Source organism: Oncorhynchus mykiss, chromosome 11 (assembly GCF_013265735.2).
Source record: "Oncorhynchus mykiss isolate Arlee chromosome 11, USDA_OmykA_1.1, whole genome shotgun sequence".
Taxonomy (NCBI): domain Eukaryota; kingdom Metazoa; phylum Chordata; class Actinopteri; order Salmoniformes; family Salmonidae; genus Oncorhynchus; species Oncorhynchus mykiss.
This window is the reverse complement of record NC_048575.1, coordinates 50,938,329-50,963,070: the sequence shown is the minus strand read 5'-3', so window position 1 is coordinate 50,963,070 and position 24,742 is coordinate 50,938,329. Positions and strand designations below refer to the sequence as shown.

Here is a 24,742-nt window from a genome sequence, read left to right as displayed (position 1 = left end):
TGGAATGAGCTGGATTATGGAAATCAGAAACAACATTTACTTTAATGGAATCTCTGAAATATCTAACAAACTAGTGACTAATACAGTATTAATTAGCATATAATTAACATGGTATCTGGCTGGAGTCTAATTACCCAAATGCTAATGATCCAGGCTATAATCCCTGGTAAGATCTCAGCCCTCCGCCCTGAGACAGTACTGTGTGAGAGGGGTACATTTTATCCAGTATGCGATGTCAACAGGCCAACATTGACATGACAATGAGCCAAATCTACAACAGCATAGAAGTAAAAAATATTAACATAACACTATGGAGACAGAGAGAGACCAAACAGCATGGTGGCTGACTGTTGGAAAGGTGTATCTCTGGCCCATATTGGTTCTATCTTCCTACTATCTCACCACCGGCGGAGAAGAGGTATTCGGAGTGGGCTTCTAGTCCGACTCAGGAGGCGTGCACACCATCCACGCGCTTCCTAGTATATTACTCGCTAATGTAGACAAACTCATGGCGAGGATCTCCTTCCAGAGAGACATCAGGGACTGTTTCACAGAATCATGGCTCTCTCGGGATATACTGTTACCGTCCATACAGCCAGCTGGGTTCTCAGTTCATTGAGCAGACAGGGATAAAGAGTTCTTTGGGAAGAAGAAAAGCGGTGGTGTATGTTTCATAATTAACTACTCATGGTGTGATTGTGATAACATACAGAAACTCAAGTCATTTTGTTCACCCGACCTAGAATACCTCACAATCAAATACAGACCATACTACCTCCCAAGAGAATTCTCTTCGATTATAGTCACAGCCGTGTATATTCCCCCTCAAGCCGATACCACGACGGCCCTCAAGGAACTACACTGGACTTTATGCAAACTGGAACCCACATATCCTGAGGCCACATTTATTGTAGCTGGGGATTTTAACAAAGCAAATTTGAGGAAAATGCTACAAAAGTTCTATCAACACATTGACTGTAGTACTCACTTAGGAAAAACACTAGACCACTAGTGAGATGCCTACAAGGCCCTTCCCTGCCCTCCCTTCGGGAAATCAGATCACGACTCCCATTTTGCTCATCCCTTCCTATTGGCTAGTCTGACAAATCGGAATCCATGCTCCAAGATTGTTTTGATCACGCGGACTGGGATATGTTCCGGGTAGCCTCTGAGAATAACTTTGACATAAACACAGACCCGGTGACTGAGTTAATCAGGAAGTGTATAGGGGATGCTGTTCCCACGGTGACTATTAAAACCTACCCAAACCAGAAACCGTGGATAGCATTCGTGCAAAACTGAAAGCGCAAACCACCGCATTTAACCATGGCAAGGTGACTGGGAATATGGTTGAATACAAACAGTGTAGTTATTCCCTCCGTAAGGCAATCAAATAGGCAAAACGTCAATACAGAGACAAAGTGGAGGCGCAATTCAACGGCTCAGACACGAGACATATGTGGCAAGGTCTACAGACAATCAGGAGGGTAACACAGTGCCACTGATGCGGCCCGCTCCCAAGGACTGTGAGCTCTCGTTCTCCGTGGCCCGACGTGAGTAAGACATTTAAGCATGTTAGCCCTCACAATGCTGACGGCCCAGACAGCATCCCTATCCGCGTCCTCAGAGCATGCACAGACCAGCTGGCTGGAGTGTTTAAGGACATATTCAATCTCTCCCTATCCCAGTCTGCTGTCCCCACTTGCTTCAAGATGTCCACCATTGTTCCTGTACCCAATAAAGCAAAGGTAACTGAACTAAATAACAATTTCTATGAAATGCTTTGAGTGGCTAGTTAAGGATGATATCACCTCTACCTTACCTGACACCCTAGACCCACTGCACACTTCCCTATCCCATCTGGGCAAGACATCAGAATGCTGTTCATTGACTATAGCTCAGCCTCCAACACCATAGTACCTTTCAAGCTCATTATTAAGCTCGGGGCTCTGCGTCTGAACCCCGCCCTGTGAAACTGGGTCCTGGACTTCCTGACCGTTCGCCCCCAGGTGGTGAAGGTAGGAAACAACACCTCGACTTCGCTGATCCTCAACACAGGGGCCCTACAAGGGTGTGTGTTCAGCCCCCTCCTGTACTCCCTGTTCACCCATGACTGCGTGGCCATGCATGTCTCCAACTCAATCATCAAGTTTGCAGACAGCACAACAGTAGTAGGCCTGATTACCAACAATGACAAGACAGCCTACAGTGAGGAGGTGAGGGCCCTGGCGGAGTGGTGCTATGAAAGTAAACCCTCCCTCAACGTCAACAAAACGAAGGAGCTGATCATGGACTTCAGGAAACAGAAGAGGGAGCACACCCCTATCCACATCAATGGGACCGCAAGTTCCCTGGTGTACACATCTCGGACAATCTGCAATGGTCCACCCACACAGACAGTGTGGTGAAGAACTCGCAACAGGGCCTCTTCAACCTCAGGAGGCTGAAGAAATTTGGCTTGGCCCCTAAGACCTTCACAAACTTTTACAGATGCGCAATTGAGAGCATCCTGTCGGGCTGTACCACCCGCAACCGCAGGGCTCTCCAGAGGGTGGTGTGCTGCCCAACGCATCACCGGGGGCACACTGCCTGCCCTTCAGGGCACCTACAGCACCCGGTGTAACAGGAAGGCCAAAAAGATCAAGGACATCAACAGCCTGAGCCACGGCCTGATCACTGTGTTCTTTCCTACTGTATTTTAGTCAATGCCACTCCGACATTGCTCGTCCTAATATTTATACAGTTCTTAATTCCATTATTTTACTTTTAGATTTGTGTATTGTTGTGCATTTTTAGATACCACTGAACTGTTGGAACTAAGAACACAAGCATTTTGCTACATCTGCAATAACATCTGCTAAATATGTGTATGTGTTTGATTTGATTTGAGACAGATAGAAAGAGCGGTCGAGAGAGTCATCATGTACTGTACTTAATTAGGAGAAAGTATGCACCCTTTCCTCCCATAAAGGATTGAGTATGGATAGAGAGAGATGTAAAGAAGGGAGGGAGGGAGGGAGGGAGGAATGAAATTAATAGTGGAAAAGTACAGCAGATCCCTTCAACCCCCGCTGCCTTTCAGCTGGGGATGATTGTGATGGAAACACAAGACAAAACCGCTGAGTGAAATACCCTTCAGCAGGCCTTGTGGTGAGGTGGAAGAGGGAGGAACCGAGGGAGAGGAGGCAGTCACAGGACCCAGACTATAGAGAGAGAGAGGGTAGAGTTCAAGATGAAGCAAAGGCTTGACTTTACAACTCTCCCACATGTCCCGTCACTTTGGATTTATCACCCCCATCACATGATCCACGAGAAGCTGGGGGAGGGGAGTAGACCAGAACCAGGACAGAACCAGTTTGATGGACTGGACCACTGACTGCCATACAGGGAGGGGTTGGTGAGGTGGAGTCAGAGTTTGATGTGACACATTGGGATCAAGTGTTGGTGATTATATGGTGGCCATGCACTTGAAAGAGAGGGTGACAGATTTGGCAAATAAGCCTCTGCTGGTGTGAATGAAGGAAACTAACGATCATTGTGTTTTTCTCATTGAAGGAAGTCAGGCATTTCACATGGGATGCTCAATTAAATATATGGTTTTGATGCCTTCTTTGAATTACCACATGTGCTGAAATAAAACAGACAAATGGCTCAAGGCGTCAGCGTTCTTCAGTTCGGCTGTCGGCTAGCCAAAGTCGGGTAGTCGAACCGAACGAGTGGGCTCGCATGCTTCCGAAAAAGACGTTCACTTCAAAAATGAAGAAAGGGGGGGGCAAGCAGCAATATTACCCCGGGACAGTAGAGGGCAATGAGCTGGTAATAGCCATCTACGCCAAACAAGGAAGTGATGACACATCCGAGAATAAAATGGTGTACAGAGAGACAGTTGATTGGATGTGTGATTTGCCAGGGATCTACTAGATCTGATCTACCTAGCAACTCATAATAGAGATCCGGAGACAGAGAAGATGTCCGCTAAAAGTTCACAATGGTTGATATAGGGGCATACGGCCGAGAGAGCTATGGTGGAGTGTTTCAAGAGAGTTATTTTGGGTCCAAACTGCTGAAGAAGACCTTTTACCACCGCCAGCTGTCCTGTCAGGTACCACAACATCAAGTCCTCATGTCTTCCTGGGAGATGCAGCTTTCCCCCTACATGAGAACCTCATGCGCCCTTATTCGGGTATGAAATAATTCAACTTTTTCTGTTTCTAATTCCCCTTGTTGCTGTATATATGTATGCATCTCTATATGAGAAGTGCAATTTTATCAAAGCTTTTGGAACACGGTTCCTGGAAAATGGTATGGTGTTTTTGTTGACCAAATGTATATATCTGACATTCTCTTGTTACCTCTTATTCACAGGTGTCCGTCTCAATAAACCTGGCTGTACCTGGAACTACCACCACTCGTCGGAGAGTCAGAGAATGCTGAGAACACAGAGTTTCGAGCTGAATTGCATCACCCCTACAGTTGACCAATCATGGACGAAGGGGCGTAGACTTCGCCTTCAGAACTTCGGCTGGCCCTTGAGAATGTATTTTGTGTGCGCGAACAGTCGACAAAACCCTAACCAAACTCCAAAACGAACAAAAACATCCCAAAATGTTGTCATAATATATGTACGAACGGTACCGAACCATTTGCGGCCACCTTTATTGAGGAGGAGAGGATCCATAGTGTAAAGCAGGGCTCTCCCATCCTGTTCCTGGACTGCTTTTAATTATATATTTTTTTATTGAACCTTTATTTTTTTTAGACAAGTCAGTTAAGATCAAATTCTTATTTACACTGACGGCCTACACCGGCCAAATCCACACGACGCTGGGCCAATTGTGCACCGCCCTATGGGACTCCCAATCACGTCCAGTTGTGATACAGCCTGGAATAGAACCAGGGTGTTTGTAGTGATGCCTCAAGCACTGAGATGCAGTGCCTTAGACCACTGCACCACTATTAATTAGCTGGTTAATCAGGTCAGTTAAAACGGGGGTTGAATTGAAACCCTACAGGAGGGTAGTTCTCCAGGCTTGGAAAGCCGTGGTGTTAACCTATGTGACCTCTCACAGCTTGTGTTTGAAGTAAAATATCAAAACAGAGCAGGGTTTTGGGCGGTCTATAACATATGCAAGACAATGCAGAAGGTGGAGCACCTTTTTAGGTGGCCATTTTGAGAACGAGGAGAGCTCTGAGTTCAAATGAAGGGGGAAAGTATGTGGGTCCTGTCCTCTTTTCTGGCAGACTTAGTAGAGGTGTTATTCTATTACACACAGAACAGGGGCTTTAATGACCGAAAGGCTTTTGATTTAGACCTTAAGGTGAATCTTCACTGATACCTCCGCCCTTCCTTCAGCGTCAAGCTTTGTCCTCATTGTGCTCCGAGAGCCCACTTTTTAATCGGACTCAAGTCACTTTATACAGAACCACTATAATAGAGTACTACAGGACATCAAGTTCTTACGTGCTGCGGTATGTAGTAGTGGGTAAAAGCATACTGATGACACTTCTATATTTGTTACTGCACTCTGGAGTTGCTTCTGGCAGGACGTTTCTCCATTACGTTGTTAACTGTATGGCAGTGCGAAAGACCCTCGTGACATGAGTGTTCCTTATGGAAGAACAAAAAATCGGTGTTGGGGTCAAAACATAATCTATTACAAACCTCAACAAGTTTGTTTTGAGTAAGAGCTCCTCATTGTTCTCAGGCTGGTGGGATGTTCACGTTAATGACCAAGGATTACATTTGAATCCGTTGGCGGGGCCCGAGTGAGCCTTTTGTGTGTGTACAGTATGACGACCCCAGAAGAGCGTCCCGAGGAGACAGAACTTAAGCCTCATAGGTAATCCCATTGGGCTTTAGAGCTCTTCCATTCCCCATTCAGTAGATCTGGGAGAGGCTTTATGCTCCTTAACATTTCTCCTGCTCTGGCTAATTGCCTCTAGTAAGAGGAACCATACCCTGGGCTCTGAAAGCCCACTCTGCTCCTTCTAGTAACAGGAACCTTACCCTGGGCTTTGAAAGCACACTGCTGCTTCTAGTATACTTAGAGCAGGGATGGACATATAGGACCTCTGTCATCTCTTTGACAGGATGATGTCTGATTCGGTTGCAGCTCTATTTAAGTTCTAAAGAAGATGAGGTTACCACTCAGTAGTATTAGTTTAGTGTTTTATCAGTCCACAAGTGTGTCCTTGTGGATAGTACCTGAGGTCTAAAAGTTGTTATCTGCCATTTTATTAGCTTTTGGCCAATCTTATATGTTCACGATAATCAGTAATTGGTTTGGACTGAAATAGGTTCCGGGACTCATTTTGGGGGCCTGTACTGTTTATATTTAGGTGCAGGAGCTCCACAAGCTAAATACATTTGAACAGGAGCTCAAGCAGTAGCCCAAGTCGAGCACTGATGACAGTGAATGTGTAAGGTAAAGGAAGCCTTTGCACAGTATGGGTTGGCATGGGTTTGATGACCTTGTTGCTTTAGATCACTGCACCCATGTCTCCCTCTTATATCTGATGGGTTAGTCCATGCCTGGATGAGGGGAAAGTTCATGGCTATGTGAACTACTGGTTGACCAAAGGCCGTCAGTAAGAGACTTACCTCAGAGCAGCTAGGGTTAATTTTTGGGTTCAGGAGAAGGTAGCATTAACCATGACCACTATAGCTGAGTTCTCACCAGTCTCCTTCAGGACTGGGTTATGGGACCAACAACCCAGTCGTCATTATTTACTATTGGTAGAATCAAGTGAAAGCAGTTCAGTCTGCTCTCAGTTTGCTCACTAACTATGGGAGCGCATCACAGGAGGCTGTTGAGGGGGAGGACGGCTCATAATAATGGCTGGAAGGTAGTGAATGGAATGGAATGGCATCAAACACCCAGAAACCATGTGTTTGATGTGTTCGATAACATTCCATTTATTCCACTCCAGCCATTACTATGAGCCCATCCTCCCCAATTAAGGTGCCACCGGCCACCTGTGGAGAGCACAAACCGCACCGGATCTCCATCTAACGTTCATCTGACATTCGCACCGCCGTTCGGTGGGGTGTGTTTTCGGGACCACCTGCCGCCAGTGACTGCCGACATTTTGGGAGTTCTGTTTGAAGCACACTCCCTACTTTAATGTTTGCATATTTTGCATTGCTCATTTTATATGTATATACTGTATATACTGTATTCTATTGTGTTTTAGTTTATGCCGCTCCGACATTGCTGTCAGGTATTTATATATTCTTAATTCTATTCCTTTACTTTAGATTTGTGTTTATTGTTTTTGAAATTGTTAGATATAAATTGTTAAATATTACTGCGCTGTTGGAGCTATAAACACAAGCATTTCACTACACCCGCAATAACATCTGCTAAACATCTACCAATAGTAAATAATGACGACTGGGTTGTTGGTCCCATAACCCAGTCCTGAAGGAGACTGGTGAGAACTCAGCTATAGTGGTCATGGTTAATGCTACCTTCTCCTGAACCCATAAATTAACCCTAGCTGCTCTGTGACCAATAATCGCAGTGCAAGAGGCGTCACTACAGTCCCTGGTTCGAAACCAGGCTGTATCACATCCAGACGTGATTGGGAGTCCCATGGGGCGGCGCACAATTGGCCCAGCGTCGTCCGGGTTTGGCCGGGGTTGGCCGTCATTGTAAAGAAGAATTTGTTCTTAACTGACTGATATATAATCATTTTTAAAACATTTTTATTATACTTAATAATGGATGATGATGATAAAGCGGGGACAACAAACCCCATGGAATTGCTGATTGACCAACAGAAACTGGGATGGGATGCCTTTTTAACTGATATCATAATTAGAAAGCTAAGCCAGTAAGGTTGGGGTTGTTCTGCGTTATCTCTTCTTCTGGCAGCCGTTGCTTCACTGGGCTATTCACTGTAACCATGGCGTCAACCCATCTGTTCAGAGCTTTTATGAGGGGGGATGGTGCGGGGGTGTGTGTGTGTTGGTGTGTTGGTGGACGGGGGTTGATCGATAGGGTAGCACTAACACGGTGGACAGCAGAGAGTAGGGAAATAGGTTTTTCTGTCTAATTCATTCTCTGTCTGCATAGTGTTTTATTATCTCACCTAGAGGTAGATGGGGATTATGCCAGCTAAGATTTTAAACAGCTTTTTTTGAAGTTTGGTGTCCTCAAAGTGTGCTGGTCTGCAGATTGTGCCGTTTCTGTGGGGATTAGTAAAGTAACTAAGGATGTCAGGAGTTCACAGAGGATTGTAAAGTCTTCCATTTAAATCCTTAGTTGCTTCGTCTCTTTTTGGATTTATAAGTGGATGACCCACTGATTCTTGAAGAATGTTAACTATAAATGCCGTAATCAAATCAAACTTTATTTGTCACATGCGCCAAATACAACAGGTATTTCACCTTACCGTGAAAGGCTTACTTACACGCCCTTAACCAACAGTGCAGTTCAAGAAGAGTTAAACAAATATGTAATATATTTTTAAAATAATTTAAGATAGTAACACCTTATGCACTTCGTTCAAGTGTCGTTCCCCATCAGAACCCAAAAATATAAGATTGGAGTAAAACAATGTTTGTAATCAACATGCATCTAAACTGTATAGCCTCAAAACATGGTTAAAACGATACATTTGGGATCATGTATGGTCAGTCCTTGCATCCGTAGCTCTAGTAGTTACATTTCTCCAGCCCAATCCCTTAGCTTTTTTAGTAAAATAGGAGACAACACATTATTGTTTCCGTTGAGGATTCTAGCTTTAAGTACATCTCTCTATGATTCCAGACTCCAACACGCACACCCAATGGAACGTGTGCACACACAGACACATGAAAGCAAGAAATGTCACTCTATAGAGATGAATGTAAAGCCAAAAGCTATTTAGCATCAGCGATATTGTCATTTGGGGATAAGGGCTAACTGTAGTAAGCTAGGTGTTTTGAGCTTTATTCTGTTTTCACATCTGGGTCTCTCGTGGCCACCACATGTTGTTAATCTGCTGGCTAACCTTAAACTCAGAGCACTGTGTAATTTAACCAACTATTTTTGAATGTGCTTCATTTGGAACATCCTGTTCCACTACTTCCTCAACGGCAGCCCTTCCCTCGCCTTTACCCAAGGCCCCCAAATATCCCCCAACATGTGTTCCAAGTTACTGCCCTCACTTTTGCTCTGAACAACATTTTACATTTTGAAACTCTCAGAGGGAAAAGCTGCACCATATATACCCTTTGAGGAAACAAGGTTTAGGATAAAATGTAAAGGCTCTGGTCTGCACTGTGTTTGCCTTCTAAAGAAGATAGCTGTGATATGAACCTACCAGTTGGACACTGGGGGCTGCTGAGGGAAGATGTCTCATAATAAGGGCCTGATTTGGGTGGATGGAATGGTGTCAAGCATATGGAAACCATGTGTTTGATGTGTTGGATAACATTCCATTTGTTCCACTCCAGCCATTACTATGAGCCCATCCTCCCCAATTAAGGTGTCACTGCACGCCTGTGGAGTTAGAGAATCGTTAACTGTTAGTTGGTATATTTTAACAAATATAAATTCCCTTGTCACACCAGCGTGTTATGCTCACAGTGAGAGATTTAGATCTTATGCGGGCTTGTGTTTCAATGTACTCTATCTATCTATGAAAAGGGGAGTGAATCTAGTCAGGTTTCACCGAGTGGTGTTAGACTATAGTCACACTGAAGAGTTGAAATGACGCTGCCACTGTGTCTAAGGGAAAGGAGAGCCTGTAAACAAATCACCAGGCAGCCCAGCGTGTGTCGTTTAGCCTGGCCCTTTCTCTGCTCAGACCTACTGAATAAAACATTCAAGATGTCTGCCCATTCTTCCTCCTAACATCCAACTGGTTACACGGGTTGGCTACACTAAGTTCCACGACGATGGTTAGAGCTGTAGGGTACATATGCTTGGTGAGGACTTATGGCGACGGGTTTCTTTTCAGATCTGAGAGCAATTTTGATCATGCTGCATTTTCTCCGCAGATATTTGTCTTTATTATGTCCAATTTGTCATTGATGTTACTTGAATGTTGTGATATGTGGCAGGCGTCTGTCGGTTTTCCGTCTCCTGTTCTAACAAGTCATTCTGTCTCTTCTGTCAGATGTTGCAGCTGACCCACGTGTTTGCCTCATCTGTGGAGACCGCGCCACAGGCCTGCACTATGGCATCATCTCCTGCGAGGGCTGCAAGGGCTTCTTCAAGCGCAGCATCTGCAACAAGCGCGTGTACCGCTGCAGCCGCGACAAGAACTGTGAGATGTCGCGCAAGCAGCGCAACCGCTGCCAATACTGCCGCCTGCTCAAGTGTCTACAGATGGGAATGAACCGCAAAGGTAAGAGGAGACCAAAGAGGCAAGAGTGACGAGCAGACAAGAGCCACGTATGCAGAGGCCTAGAATTCTGAGCTGAATGTACTGTACTAGAACCATAGTGGATTGTTCTAGAACCACAGATTTCACTGGATAAGCTCCATGGGGGGTTTCCACTAGATAGCACAGCCACAAGGTCAAATTGGCTATATATCGTAAAAAAAATCTGGAAAACCAAAACAATGTCATTTAAGGTTAGGCATAAGATTATCAGTGTGGTTAGGGTTAATGCTAAGGTTTAACATGTGATTATAAGAAGATAAATGGTATAAATTGTTAGGGGGGGGGGGTGACTTTGTGGCAGTGTTAACTAGTGATGACCCCACCCTCTTGTCAGCTCGCAGCTAGGCCCAGCTCTGTTGTTATGCAGCTAGTGCTCTCTGCTGGATTGACTGTGTAGATGAAGTTTCACATTTTGCTGTACTCTTTCCTGATGATCTGCTGTGGCACAATCATAGCAGCCACCAGGTGGAGCCATAGTACCAATGTTGCTATCACTACTCCTCTAGGAATTGTTCTGTACTTTAGTGTTTTTTATGTCTTGAAAGCCAAACATAGTATTTTTTTTAAACCATACAGTTTGTTTCTCTTATTGTGGTGCTTATGGCTGTTCTGTGTGTTTTCCAGCAATCAGGGAAGATGGCATGCCAGGAGGGAGAAACAAAAGCATTGGGCCTGTACAGGTAAATATTCACTGTGCACTCTACCACAGCTAATTACAGCTAGTTTCCCACAGTGGCTTTGATATTGCAGAACTGTTCTGAATTGTTTTTTTATTTATTTAAATTGCTTACTAAGAATTGTTATGTAAAATACTGGTAATTTCTAACCCATTGCCCTGAACTGTGATTATTATAAATGAAATTGAACCCATTGACAGTGATTTCATGCTCACATTCATTTATAATTTCATTAGCTGGCTTTAAACAAGGTAATTGGGCAAATCAGCATCCCTAATTGCTTGCAGCACCAGTCATTATTTACAGTGTTCAAGTCAATCTATGTCATTAACTCCTCCCGAGTTGAAGTGATGAGAGAAGATCGAAAATTAGGGGGTAAAAAAAACACACACAAAAAAACAATAAACAAATCTGTCATTAACAATAGAAGGATTAGCCATGCTTTTCAAATATCATTTTGGCATAGCTAAGATGTGGGTCATTCCATGTCATTTCAGCAAGCCATGACACCCACCCTCTCAGATTGTTCTGAAATCGTGTCTGTAGTTAGAAACAGATAAGATAAGCCTTCCGGAAGCATTATTTTGTTGAAATACAATTTGATCTCTTAGAAATTAAGCTAATTAATTGCACACAAATTGGATATATATTTTAATAATTATTGTACCTAACATCCGATTTGGACCAAACTTTTTGGTAACCATGAGTAAGACATGAGGAATCCAAAAGAAGCAGTCAAAAGCCACCCACAGACCCCCCCACATCCCCCACACCCCACATCAATCCCACTCCAAAAATAAGTATATAGTATCGGTTCCCTATGTTTGAGAAATATTATGGAGCTGAGGTTCTGAGTATTGTTTCTTCATCCTATGTAATGTATTCTCAATGAATTTGGCAAAATAAAAAAATGTTCTCCTGTTCAGAGAAATTAGTCATTGAAGTTATTGGGTTTGTGTCCCATCCTACTGTACATCCCAATTAACAAGTTCTGACCACTAGATTGTGCTGTTCCTGCTAATAGGTGATCTTTTAAAAAATAATATTCCCCCCAGCCACCATTTATTAAAGTGATAGTTCACCTAAATTACAAATTAAATATTGCTTCTTACCTTGTAAGCAGGATGGGACATAAACCCTTCAAAGAATTACACATTTTTCTGAACAGGGGAACGAAAACATCAACAAATTCACTGAGAATACATTACATAGGATGAAGAAACAATACTCCATACTACTTGTCAAACATAGGGAACTGATGCTATATACTCATTGTTGGGGTGGGTTTGGTGTGGGGTATGGGGGGCTTTTGACAATTTCTTTGGATTACTCATGTCTAACTCATTGTTAGAAAAAAGTTTGGCCCAAATCAGATGTTAGGTACTATAGTTATTAAATATATGAATCCTATATATTAAAATTGCCAATTTGGGTGCAATCAATAAGCTTAATATTTTAGAGATCAAGTTATATGTCAACATTATAATGTTGCAGGAATACTTATCTGTTTCTATCAACAAAAACTATTTCAGAACAATTTGAGATGGTGGGTGTTGAAATCCTCTTTCTTGTGTTTTTTTGAAGTGGAACGACCCCTGTATGTGTGGGTGCGTGCGCATGTGCATGGTGTGGCCTTGTGCCTCTGTGGAACAAGTTGTCCTAGGATAATTATACCCTGGATAACAGTGCTATGTTAATCCATTCAGATGCTTGAAAACAATGCTGTAGTATTAACAGCTAAAGACTTGAAGTACCCAGGGGAGTGAATTATAATAGTTAATGGGCTTGCCAATGCCATGACTCTTTACATATTCTCTCTCTCTCTCTCTATTCTCTTTCTGCTCTCTCTCTCTCTCTCTCTTCTCTTTCTGCTCTCTCTTTCTTCTCTCTCTCTTCTCTTTCTGCTCTCTCTCTATCTCTTCTCTTTCTGCTCTCTCTCTCTCTCTTCTCTTTCTGCTCTCTCTCTCTTCTCTTTCTGCTCTCTCTTTCTTCTCTCTCTCTTGCTCTTTCTGCTCTCTCTCTCTCTCTTCTCTTTCTGCTCTCTCTTTCTTCTTTCTATCTATCCTCTCTCTCTCTTCTCTTTCTGCTCTCTCTCTCTCTCTCTCTCTCTCTCTCTCTCTCTCTCTCTCTCTCTGTCTCTCTCTCTGTCTCTGTCTCTGTCTCTGTCTCTCTGTGTTACAGATCACAGATGAGGAGATTGAGCGGATCATGTCAGGACAGGAGTTTAAGGAGGAAGCCAGTCTCCCGGAGCACACCTGGAGCAACAATGGTGACAGTAGTGACCACAGTTCCCCTAGCAACGGCGCCTCCGAAGGCAACCAGCCATCACCCGCATCCACTCTGTCATCCAAGTGAGTTAGCAACTCCTCTACATTAGGGAGCATCGTAGCCATTGTCAGCAGTTTGTCCATTTACGAAATAATGAACTGCCTCTGACATCTCATTGCCAAGTTAGTAAGGTGTTTGCCACTAGAAGAATGCCTGAATGCAATCTATTCAGAGTTAGCAGTGATATCTGTAGAATGAATTCGTACCAGTGTCTGCTGTTCTGGCTATGGAGACATGCATAGTGTCTATCAACAAGCATCAAGGCCAAATATAGTCTATGTAGTGTGGTGGTATCTATTTGAATCTCTCTCTGTGTCAACATCCACATATCTATATCAGCCATGTACTCTGATTATGTTAGAAATGCACAGAAATAGTTATTTATCAAATCTCAACAACATGAGCACACTTAACAATTTCTGGCATTTAGTGTAAGTACAGCATGTAGTTGAACGACTATTGTGAGTAAATTATCTCGCGGCAGTGACAGTTCTACTGTGTTTTCCATAATGTCTGAGGTGTGAGTGTGTTTGATCATTGTGTTTTCTCTGTCCAGTCGCTCTGTAGAGATGAATGGCGGCTACACGGCGGCTCTCAGGGACCAGTACATGAACACCCCCATGAACACCCCCTACCAGCTTCTACCTCACCTCTTCAGCTACCATGCCCAGTCAGGCCTGCTGGCCCCACAGCCCCGCAGCCTCTACCCCCAGTCACACCCCCTGGTGCTGCAGCTAGTGGCTGCAGAGGACCTGGCCCCACTGACCACCCCCATGCTGATAGAGGATGGGTGAGTATGCCTGCTTAACCGGAAATATCTGCTGAGCACTCAAACCGTGGCATGTTTTTTTTGACACAACAATTCCAGCAGACATCTATCTGGAAATGTGTTTTACAATATGAATTGTTCAGCCATGTGACCAGGTCAGCTACAACTCCTGGCCCAATACAATAACATGAACACTTTGCTGTTATGAAGCCTGTTGATATTCACATCCGCGTCTCTCTGTCTCCCCTGTTATGTGTGTCAGGTACAAGGTGACTCAGGTGGAGTTGTTTGCGCTGCTGTGTCGTCTGGCCGACGAGCTGCTGTTTCGTCAGATCTCGTGGATCAAGAAACTGCCGTTCTTCTGCGAGCTGTCCATCGAGGACTACACCTGTCTGCTCAGCTCCACCTGGCAGGAGCTCATCCTGCTCTCCTGCCTCACCATCTACAGTGCGCAGATCTTTGGAGACTTGGCCGACGTCACCGCCAAGTACACGCCCTCTGAGGACGAGATGCAGGGGTGAGTATTGCCTGACAGTGGGATCACTGTCAGGTTTAAACAATGATACTAGGTTGTGTTCACAGGTTTATTTTGGAATCATTGTATGGAAAGAGACCATTTAGCTGGGACACCCTCCTCTTCTGCCGAGTGGCGCAGCGGTCTAAGGCACTGCATTTCATTGCTTGAGGCGTCACTACAGACACCCTGGTTCGATTCCAGGTTGTATCACAACCGGCCATGATTGGGATTCCCATAGGGTGGCGCACAATTGGCACCGGGTCCTCCGGGTTTGGCCGGTATAGGCCGTCATTTAAAAAATGTAAATAAAATTCTCCTTTTGTGTTGGCATTCAGGCATCAGATGTTAGAAGGCAATAGTGTTTGCTTTCCTGGACTAATGTTATTGTAGTATTTTTGGGAGGTGTGGTGGCTGAATACGGCTCTTAAGAGAAGGGATGATGTCAACATTTGAGTTGTGTTTCCTTCTGCAACAACAGTCTCCTACAGAGACCACCGTTCCACTCTGTGAGTTCACCATCTCTAAAGGCTGTGATATTTCGACCATTACATCAGGGTATATTGGTTTTGGAAGTGTGCCAGTGAACTGTCCTGTGAGGTGGATGACTCCTCAGGACTGTGGCTAGCACTGTCTGGGCCATTATGAAATACAGGTCTGTCCCTCTGTCCCAGATTGGCCATAATACTGTGGGGGCTTTTGGCTGTGTGTAAATCAGACCAGAATTATCAGCCCTTTTGGCACACTTCTTCCTCATTTTCTATTGGATTTACGGCTGGGTTGTGTTGCAAAGGCCCATTTGCCTGCAGTTTGCACATTCAAAGAGAAGGTGTTTGATTTACTAAGCCAGTGCTAAGCGGTGTGTAGGCACATGTACTAAAGTGATCAAGATTTAAGGGGAGCTGCAGAGACGGTTATAGAGATTGATGAGTACAGTTGTTCAGTTTGCCGTGTTTAAGTACATGCTCCTTCCTTAAAGCTAAAGGAAATGTTTAGTCAGCGAGATGAATGTCCTTAATCACTTGTAGTGGTTAAGCCCCCCCCCCCACCCCTACTGCTCATCCTCTTATTACGGTCATGATTGAATCAACTATCATAAATCTACTCTCCCATAACTTTGTTATTTCTTTGTGATTTTCCACTTCTGTAGCTGTGTGTACAAGAGCTGGTAGTCTTGTTGATTTTGTGGGTTGTTTGCGAGTGAGCGGGCGTGCGTATCACATTTCACAATCTCACCATGTTTTTGTATGCTTCCTCTCCAGGTTCAGTGAGAATGGCATGGAGGTGATGGAGAGGCTGATCTATCTGTTCCGCAAGTTCCACCAGTTGAAGGTCAGCAACGAGGAGTACGCCTGCATGAAAGCCATCAACTTCTTGAACCAAGGTAACGCACACACACACACACACACACACACACACACACACACACACACAGTCAGACACAGCACTGATCCTTCAGGGATTTTCTGAACTGCTCTGCTGCTCAGATGCTTTATTGAATAAAAATAATGCAAACGTCACACATATACAGTGCCTTGCGAAAGTATTCGGCCCCCTTGAACTTTGCGACCTTTTGCCACATTTCAGGCTTCAAACATAAAGATATAAAACTGTATTTTTTTTGTGAAGAATCAACAACAAGTGGGACACAATCATGAAGTGGAACGACATTTATTGGATATTTCAAACTTTTTTAACAAATCAAAAACTGAAAAATTGGGCGTGCAAAATTATTCAGCCCCTTTACTTTCAGTGCAGCAAACTCTCTCCAGAAGTTCAGTGAGGATCTCTGAATGATCCAATGTTGACCTAAATGACTAATGATGATAAATACAATCCACCTGTGTGTAATCAAGTCTCCGTATAAATGCACCTGCACTGTGATAGTCTCAGAGGTCCGTTAAAAGCGCAGAGAGCATCATGAAGAACAAGGAACACACCAGGCAGGTCCGAGATACTGTTGTGAAGAAGTTTAAAGCCGGATTTGGATACAAAAAGATTTCCCAAGCTTTAAACATCCCAAGGAGCACTGTGCAAGCAATAATATTGAAATGGAAGGAGTATCAGACCACTGCAAATCTACCAAGACCTGGCCGTCCCTCTAAACTTTCAGCTCATACAAGGAGAAGACTGATCAGAGATGCAGCCAAGAGGCCCATGATCACTCTGGATGAACTGCAGAGATCTACAGCTGAGGTGGGAGACTCTGTCCATAGGACAACAATCAGTCGTATATTGCACAAATCTGGCCTTTATGGAAGAGTGGCAAGAAGAAAGCCATTTCTTAAAGATATCCATAAAAAGTGTCGTTTAAAGTTTGCCACAAGCCACCTGGGCGACACACCAAACATGTGGAAGAAGGTGCTCTGGTCAGATGAAACCAAAATTGAACTTTTTGGCAACAATGCAAAACGTTATGTTTGGCGTAAAAGCAACACAGCTGAACACACCATCCCCACTGTCAAACATGGTGGTGGCAGCATCATGGTTTGGGCCTGCTTTTCTTCAGCAGGGACAGGGAAGATGGTTAAAATTGATGGGAAGATGGATGGAGCCAAATACAGGACCATTCTGGAAGAAAACCTGATGGAGTCTGCAAAAGACCTGAGACTGGGACGGAGATTTGTCTTCCAACAAGACAATGATCCAAAACATAAAGCAAAATCTACAATGGAATGGTTCAAAAATAAACATATCCAGGTGTTAGAATGGCCAAGTCAAAGTCCAGACCTGAATCCAATCGAGAATCTGTGGAAAGAACTGAAAACTGCTGTTCACAAATGCTCTCCATCCAACCTCACTGAGCTTGAGCTGTTTTGCAAGGAGGAATGGGAAAAAATGTCAGTCTCTCGATGTGCAAAACTGATAGAGACATACCCCAAGCGACTTACAGCTGTAATCGCAGCAAAAGGTGGCGCTACAAAGTATTAACTTAAGGGGGCTGAATAATTTTGCACGCCCAATTTTTCAGTTTTTGATTTGTTAAAAAAGTTTGAAATATCCAATAAATGTCGTTCCACTTCATGATTGTGTCCCACTTGTTGTTGATTCTTCACAAAAAAATACAGTTTTATATCTTTATGTTTGAAGCCTGAAATGTGGCAAAAGGTCGCAAAGTTCAAGGGGGCCGAATACTTTCGCAAGGCACTGTACATGAACAGTAGCTAAGGTCCTCTCCTCAATGTGTCCCTGTCTGTCGTGCAGATATCCGTGGTCTGACTAACGTCTCCCAGTTGGAGCAGCTAAACAAGCGCTACTGGTACGTGTGTCAGGACTACACTGAGTACAAGTACCCTCACCAGCCCAAACGCTTCCCCGAGATCATGATGTGTCTGCCAGAGATCCGTTTCATGGCAGGTAAGTTGGGGCATCTATCAGGGATTGGCATGGCGGGCGGTGTATTACGAAATGCTAATATAAAGGTCCATAACAAGGTAGGCGATAGGATAATTGCTCTGTACTCACACCCTGTGAAACATGTTTCTTTCCAGGCAAGCTGGTGAATGTTCCCCTGGAACAGCTCCCCCTTTTGTTCAAAGCAGTCTTGCACTCCTGCAAATCCAGCCTAATCAGCTACAGGACAGGAAGTTCCCCCTGTCTGACTTCTACGGGTACCTCCCCTGGGAACTGAGGCCTGCCCTGCTGGCTCTAGGACCGCCCCTTTACTCAGAGCTGGCCTAGGGGGCAGGGCAAGGGACTGGTCCTCCTTCCTGTGAATGTGACAAGCAGCTAGTTTTATAAAGCTTTTTTTTTCTCTATATATTTATTACATGACAGAGCTGAATGTATGCTGATTTATGCTGTGCACATGCTTCTGTACAAACTAAATGCACAGTGACGCATTGGTCTTTGGAGTTTACAAGTGTGTATCCGATTGCTCAATGTGTCGGTGTTGCCATTGTTAGAACTTGATTTTAAACATTTATTTTATTCGGAGGGGGCCGGATATAAATGAGTTGACAAGTGTTTTGAGACTACCTCAGGAAGATGTTGTTTCTATTTTCAGGTACCTTTTTCTCGCCGTTTTGAAATGAAGAGTTGCCCAGTCTAAATCCAATCCCTGTAAATGCTTTAAACTCCTGAATCATAGATTGATAAGTAGGCATTTACCACGAAATTGACCAAAGGCATTGCTGTACGTTGAACCAAAGATTTTTTTAAAAGCGTTCACCCCTGCAATCAACAAATGAATGTTCACTACAGGTGTATTGTCCCCCTTCTTGTCGTATTTTTCTATACTGTGTTACACACACTATCTCTTACAGAACCCACAGACAGACTTCCTGTAAGGGATGGGCTGGTCTGTTTTGAACATTCCTAGACTTTCGGTGAGGTGACACTTAGCTGGATTGTGGGATCTTCGTAGAAAACGAGCATACGGGTATTTTCTACAATCATAGACTGCGGAACAAATTAAATTGCAGGGGTAGGGGACGTTTGCTGTTAGCTGTATTGATTTTTGTTGTTGTTGACCAAAGTGTTATGCAAAGCTTTTTCAAGCAGAACCCATAGATGGGCGATGAGCCGATAGCTCAATGTAATGATTTCTTATCAATGAAGGACCCGACTAAGAAATTAATCAATGTGCGTCGGAGCTGGAGGAGAGACCTTCTGCTGACAGACAGACACACAGTGCAGCTGGTTCCCATCCTAACCCCTAACGATGAGACACCACAGACAAAGGCCCCACTGTCTTCCCTCCTAGTCCCTGTAGCACCCATCTGTTGCTCCAGACATACAACTTTTAGCCCTCCACTGGTACTCCCTTGCCCAATCCTTAGCCTCTGCACATGCTCATTGGGTTGGTGGTCCGGTCCGCACAGTTAGGCTAGAAGGAAATGCTGGCCTGCTCATTTTTACTACTACATCTTTAGACAGTGTTGGGTTCGGAATGCTCAGGTGACTACTTTTTTGGCTGTAAAAGCGGAGAGACGGAGGAGACATTAGGGAAGGACTAGAGGTTACTTCCGGCTTGCACATCATCTAAGACAGATATGCACATTGTTTAAAAAAAAAGAAAGAAGAAACATAAAGAGAAATAGGTTCTTTATTTTTTAAGTATGAGATGATAATTTTTCCCACTTGAAGAGTCTTTTTTGATCATTCAAGTTTTAGCTGTTTCCTAGTAACCGTTGTTTGAACATTTGGGGCAATGCAGTCCTTAAAATGACTCTCTTTTATGCGTGCTGTGGTGAGGCAGGACACATTCTTTGACCATGAACTTGGCAAAGTCCCCACCCTGCATGCTCCTCTCTCTCAGGTCCTTGTGGACCTGTATTTAAACAGGGTAAAGTGAGTGTTGTGTATTGCATTCAGGAGTTATTCAGTGATCACAATGCTGATGTACTTGTAGGATTCGTAGTCGTAGGATTCAGGACATTGTAGGTCCTTCTTAGAAGTTGTTTTCTTTTTCAAATAGTTTCCTGTTTTTATGAAAGTGAATGTGTTGGTTTTAAAGGGCATGTTTTGGAACAGATTGTTTTTGACCAGATTTTAAACAACTGGTGAACCGGTGCTCCCAGTTCAGTGTTGAGATGATTTGGCTGAAGGTGGCCTGAGACAGGGCCGAAATGCCAGAGATGTCCCCTTTCCAAACTGAGCATGCTTAAAATAACCTCAACTATCAGGTAGGCTTACTCTCTCCCTTCATCACTACTGTAAGTCCAGCCTCGTTTGTCTTGCTCAGCCTTAACACTACTACCTACCTGCCTTAAAGGAGTACTCCACCCCCCCCCAAAAAAATCAATGTTTTGTTATTTGTTTCATTTGTCCATTGTTGACATAGTGCCAAAAATGTTTTGCTGGTCAGCAATCAATTTTCAAGATATGATATTAAAATACAGAAATCCTCCCCATATGATGCATCTCTGGGTGGAATGTTCCTTTAACACTGTACTATCTTATGCCCTGAACCACCCTTTGAATACTTTCACCAATGGTGTGTTCTTTGTTTCAGTAGTTTTCAAGTAGCCACCTTTCCATCTTTTGTTTTTTTATACATTTTCAATGTTATTGTTAAAACTAGAATCCTTAATTAGAACAATAACCCCGCCTTAGTTTTGGTAAAAAGCCTGAGGGATGGGCCTGGAGAAATGTAACCACTCTAAAATTCATAGACAGAGCTATGGATGCAAGGACTGACCATCCATGACATGAATTCTAGTTTTAACCATGTTTTGAGGCTATACAGCGTTTGTTTACATTGACATTACAATTCTTTCTGATGGATGTTGGATGTGATTCTATCAACTCTCTGCTGTAATTTAAGTTCCAAAAGAATATAGTGTTTACGGTATTGATATTACAATTCTAAATTGTTTATGGATTGGTCACTCTTTACTATTACCAAAGACATGTTACAGAGTTGATGAGTAAAATGACATCTGCAGACAGGGAATTAACTCGGCAGGAGACAGGCACCTGTGAAACTGGTAAATATTATGCGTCCTTCACATGCAAAGCCTTCACTGTATTCCCCAGTGTCATTTGGGCCTGAGGTGTGGAGTTTTCAACTCCAATATTAGAACAGAGTCACACACCGTGGCTTCCTACTTTTCTTTCAGTTGACCATCTGTGAACAAAGCAGAGAACATTGAGGTGTGCCAGAAGTCACGGTGGAGAGTAGCCAGCCACTGGTCTGGGGGGCTCAGTGCATATGGCACTCCTAAACTCAGGGATCAGACATTTTTAGGGTACTTGTGTTTGAGATCCTAGCCCAGTGCTGCTGCTGCCATACAGTGTCACTCTGGCCACCATACATGAATATAGGGACTCTAAGTGGCAGGTTCTTCGTTGCAGTCTCTTTTAAAATCAAACGTCACATTGCTACCTTGCTGCCAACACCTCTCATGTTTTGAAACACATGTAATACAAACTCATTACCATTCTTACTATTTTCTGGAATGTGTTTTTACAGATAATGGATATGTAATTTGCAATTTCTATACTGAAACTACCTCTTTTTGTGTGTCATCACGTTGCTTACTCTCACACAGGTAATGTTTTTTAAAAAAAATCATATTTATTGGTTTCATTGCACCAATGTTCTGTTATTTTGTGTCTCTTATTTCATCCAGTTACCTCACTGTTACCTATTTTGCATGTAAACGTTTCCGCATGTGTTTTTCCGTGGTACCTCAGGACAAACTGCAGCCTCGCCCTTGGTGGATGGGAGTCAGTTTACACCACCGTGCCAGTTTACATTTACAACCTTTTTTTCTGCGATCGATCATGCAGTTTACAACGTGATCAATGAAAACGGATCAGACTTGATGACTTATCTACCACGTCATGACCGTACACTACCAATCATTAACACCCCTGATTACCATACCACAAATCATTTCTGTGGGAATCTCGGCATACTGTATGTAATCACATGCCAAAAGGCGGTTACCATTTGTTCACTTTTCTGCGGTCGTTTTATCAATACTTCCCATTTTACTGGTGAATCAGTGTTTCTTTGTACAGTTCATATCGCAACACATAACCCAGTATGGTATTCCAATCAATGTATTGTGTTCCTTCACTATATTTATATAGTTTTCAAGATGGGGTGTACCAAACAATGTAAAGGCAAAGTGTAAAGACTTTAATAGGGTTAAATGATCAGTATCATGTTTGATATTTAGAATGCTGCTTGTGAGTGATTATTCATTAGAATGTAACTTTGGCCCTTTTGCCATTTCCTGTTAACATGTTTTCCTTCACTCATCTCAACAATGAATGGTTTTCTGTTATAACAGTGTCATTACAAGCTTATTCAGTGTTATTACAATTCATTCGTTGAAGCTCCTTATTAAGGAGCCCACAATGGGGCAACTAGAGCAGATAAAATCATAACATATCTCAGGGAACAACGTCTTAAAGTATTCCCATTGAATCTGCACCACTGGATACGCAGATGAAATGCATTACATTTTTATCTGCCATGTTTGTTTTTTTCTCCTTAAAGGGATACTTTAAGGGATCCCCAGAGTCAGATGAACTCATGGATACCATTTTTATGTCTCGGCATCCAGTACGAGGGAAGTTAGAGGTAGTTTTGCGAGCCAATGCTAACTACCGTTAGCTCAATGAATGGAACTCCATGGCAACATCTAGCATGCTAGCTGTTACCATAGATTTCCAGTCATTGCGCCGATTCAGAGGGGTTGGGTTAAATGCGGAAGACACATTTCAGGTGAAGGCATTCAGTTGTACAACTGACTAATGCTAGTTAGAAGTTGCGCTGACGCTAGTTAGCAACTTCCTTCAAACTGCACACAGAGATATAAAATGGTATCCACGAGTTCATCTGACTCTGGGGAAGTAGATTAAGGGTTTCATTGCCAAAATCCTGAAGTATCCCTTTAAATCATTTTGAAAAACCTCTCTCATCTGCTTTTCTTACTTGAACTACCTGTGACAAATGTGATCCATATGTGTTAAACGCATGTTTAGAATATGTTAGGACTTGAAACCAAATAAATGTGAACGTTATGCAACTGTGCAATTGTTGTCGTGTCTATTATTATTTAACAGGTAGTGACCGGTGTGAAGAGGCTCTACGCTTCCCTTTTGTTTGATGCTTATTTGCTGTACAAAAAAGAACCGTTGCGATCTGATCATTCCATCGGATAGTATTACCGTTTTTCTCAATCGCTAACACACAATTTCTGAAACCTTGCTCCATTTCCTGAAAACATTAAACACAAAACCTCATCTTCAAGCACTATTTACATAACCTCTGACTCCTCTTGCAAAATGAAACATTCGCCTCAAAACAGTTTTACCTGTGTTCAAAATCACACTGCTATCATAAACAAAGTGATCAAAATGATATACACTCTCAAGCAGTCAGTAAACAATACACCGAAAAACAGAAAACACATTGTTCAAAACATACAATTCTCAGGGAGAAGTACATTTTTTATCTAAAACAAAGAATTCGATTTTTCCGTCATTGTCTTTTGATGAACGAAAACATGTTCTATCATAGTAGCTCAAAATGTATCAGAAATTACTAATTATTACTACTGCTTTGCTCTTTGCAATTTAGTTTTTTGTTCATTTTTGTTCTGTTTGCTCTCTGAACTGGCTTATATTGTTTGTGTCGCATCATTTGAAACAGGTTAATTCAATTTTGAGTGGTTGTGTTCAATCAATGACATATGTTCTCTATTTGTATTTGATTGTTGCCACTTGTGTTTACCAGTATGGATGACAAGTGCATTAGAGTGCAGAATGTGTTTTGAGAATGAGAATGTGTTTAGAGTTTTGCTGAAAAGTCTAAGTGAGATCTGCAAATTGTGTTTTACCATGTGAAATGGTTTAAGGTATTGACAACAGACTGCATAATTAGCTAAATGAGTCCAGGCAACTGAGAACTTTGTTCAGCCAATGGGTTTTAGTGTTTTAGCAATTGAGAAAAACTGTAAGCTTACCAAGACATGTACATCTAGGGTTTAAGGGACATACTCTTTCTCTGTCATTTGAAGCCCGTCAGCAGATTTTGGATGGGCCTAATCTGTGTGTCCATGACCCATCCAGCCTAATTTGTTTTGCAGACTGAGAAAGCCTATCATTCACACACACACACAAAAACAAACCGTTCCTGCATTCGAGGGAGAAAGATCTGTATCTAGACAACATGAATTATGATCATCTACATTTAGGGTGTAACTAAAACGCAGGACCAGGGACAGGACCACAGTACACTGCACCTTTTGGTAGAACCTGAATGCTAAATCTGAATGGAACTGCAATGCATATGGAAATGTAAAGCAATGAATCTCAATGTCGTCCTTAATATAGTCAAAGAAGAGGAGGAGATCGAGGCCAAACACACGATCGACAGTAACATTGTCCTGTTTAGGTTATCTGGAGACTGATCAGTGGAGCTGCTGCTTGCATCATGTCTGTGATCCGGCCCAGGAGTGGTCCATTGGCAGAGGGGGGCCTACTTATCTGCTCAAGGCTGAGCGAGGCGAGGGGATTTTGACAGGCTGTACTAACAGCAGCCCCTCTTCTCTCCCCTGACAGGATCCCCTCCTTCACTGACTGACCTCCACTCTCAGGCCCACTCAAGGCTGGAGG

At 43.2% G+C, this 24,742-nt stretch overlaps 1 protein-coding gene across 3 annotated transcripts in view; it reads left to right on the top strand.

Moving 5' to 3' along the window:
* LOC110535871 (nuclear receptor subfamily 6 group A member 1-A) overlaps window positions 1-23,159 on the top strand; it is a 99,730-nt gene extending 76,571 nt beyond the window's left edge. For all 3 annotated transcript variants that reach the window (XM_036935694.1, XM_036935695.1, XM_036935696.1), the window contains 8 exons: window positions 10,108-10,338; window positions 11,002-11,057; window positions 13,236-13,405; window positions 13,939-14,172; window positions 14,414-14,668; window positions 15,928-16,049; window positions 17,870-18,022; window positions 18,157-23,159. In XM_036935694.1, the coding sequence (XP_036791589.1) occupies window positions 10,108-10,338; window positions 11,002-11,057; window positions 13,236-13,405; window positions 13,939-14,172; window positions 14,414-14,668; window positions 15,928-16,049; window positions 17,870-18,022; window positions 18,157-18,296 (1,361 nt within the window). In that variant the 3' untranslated portion in view covers window positions 18,297-23,159. The remainder of the gene's footprint in view (window positions 1-10,107; window positions 10,339-11,001; window positions 11,058-13,235; window positions 13,406-13,938; window positions 14,173-14,413; window positions 14,669-15,927; window positions 16,050-17,869; window positions 18,023-18,156) is intronic.
* The last annotated feature ends 1,583 nt before the right edge of the window (window positions 23,160-24,742 follow it).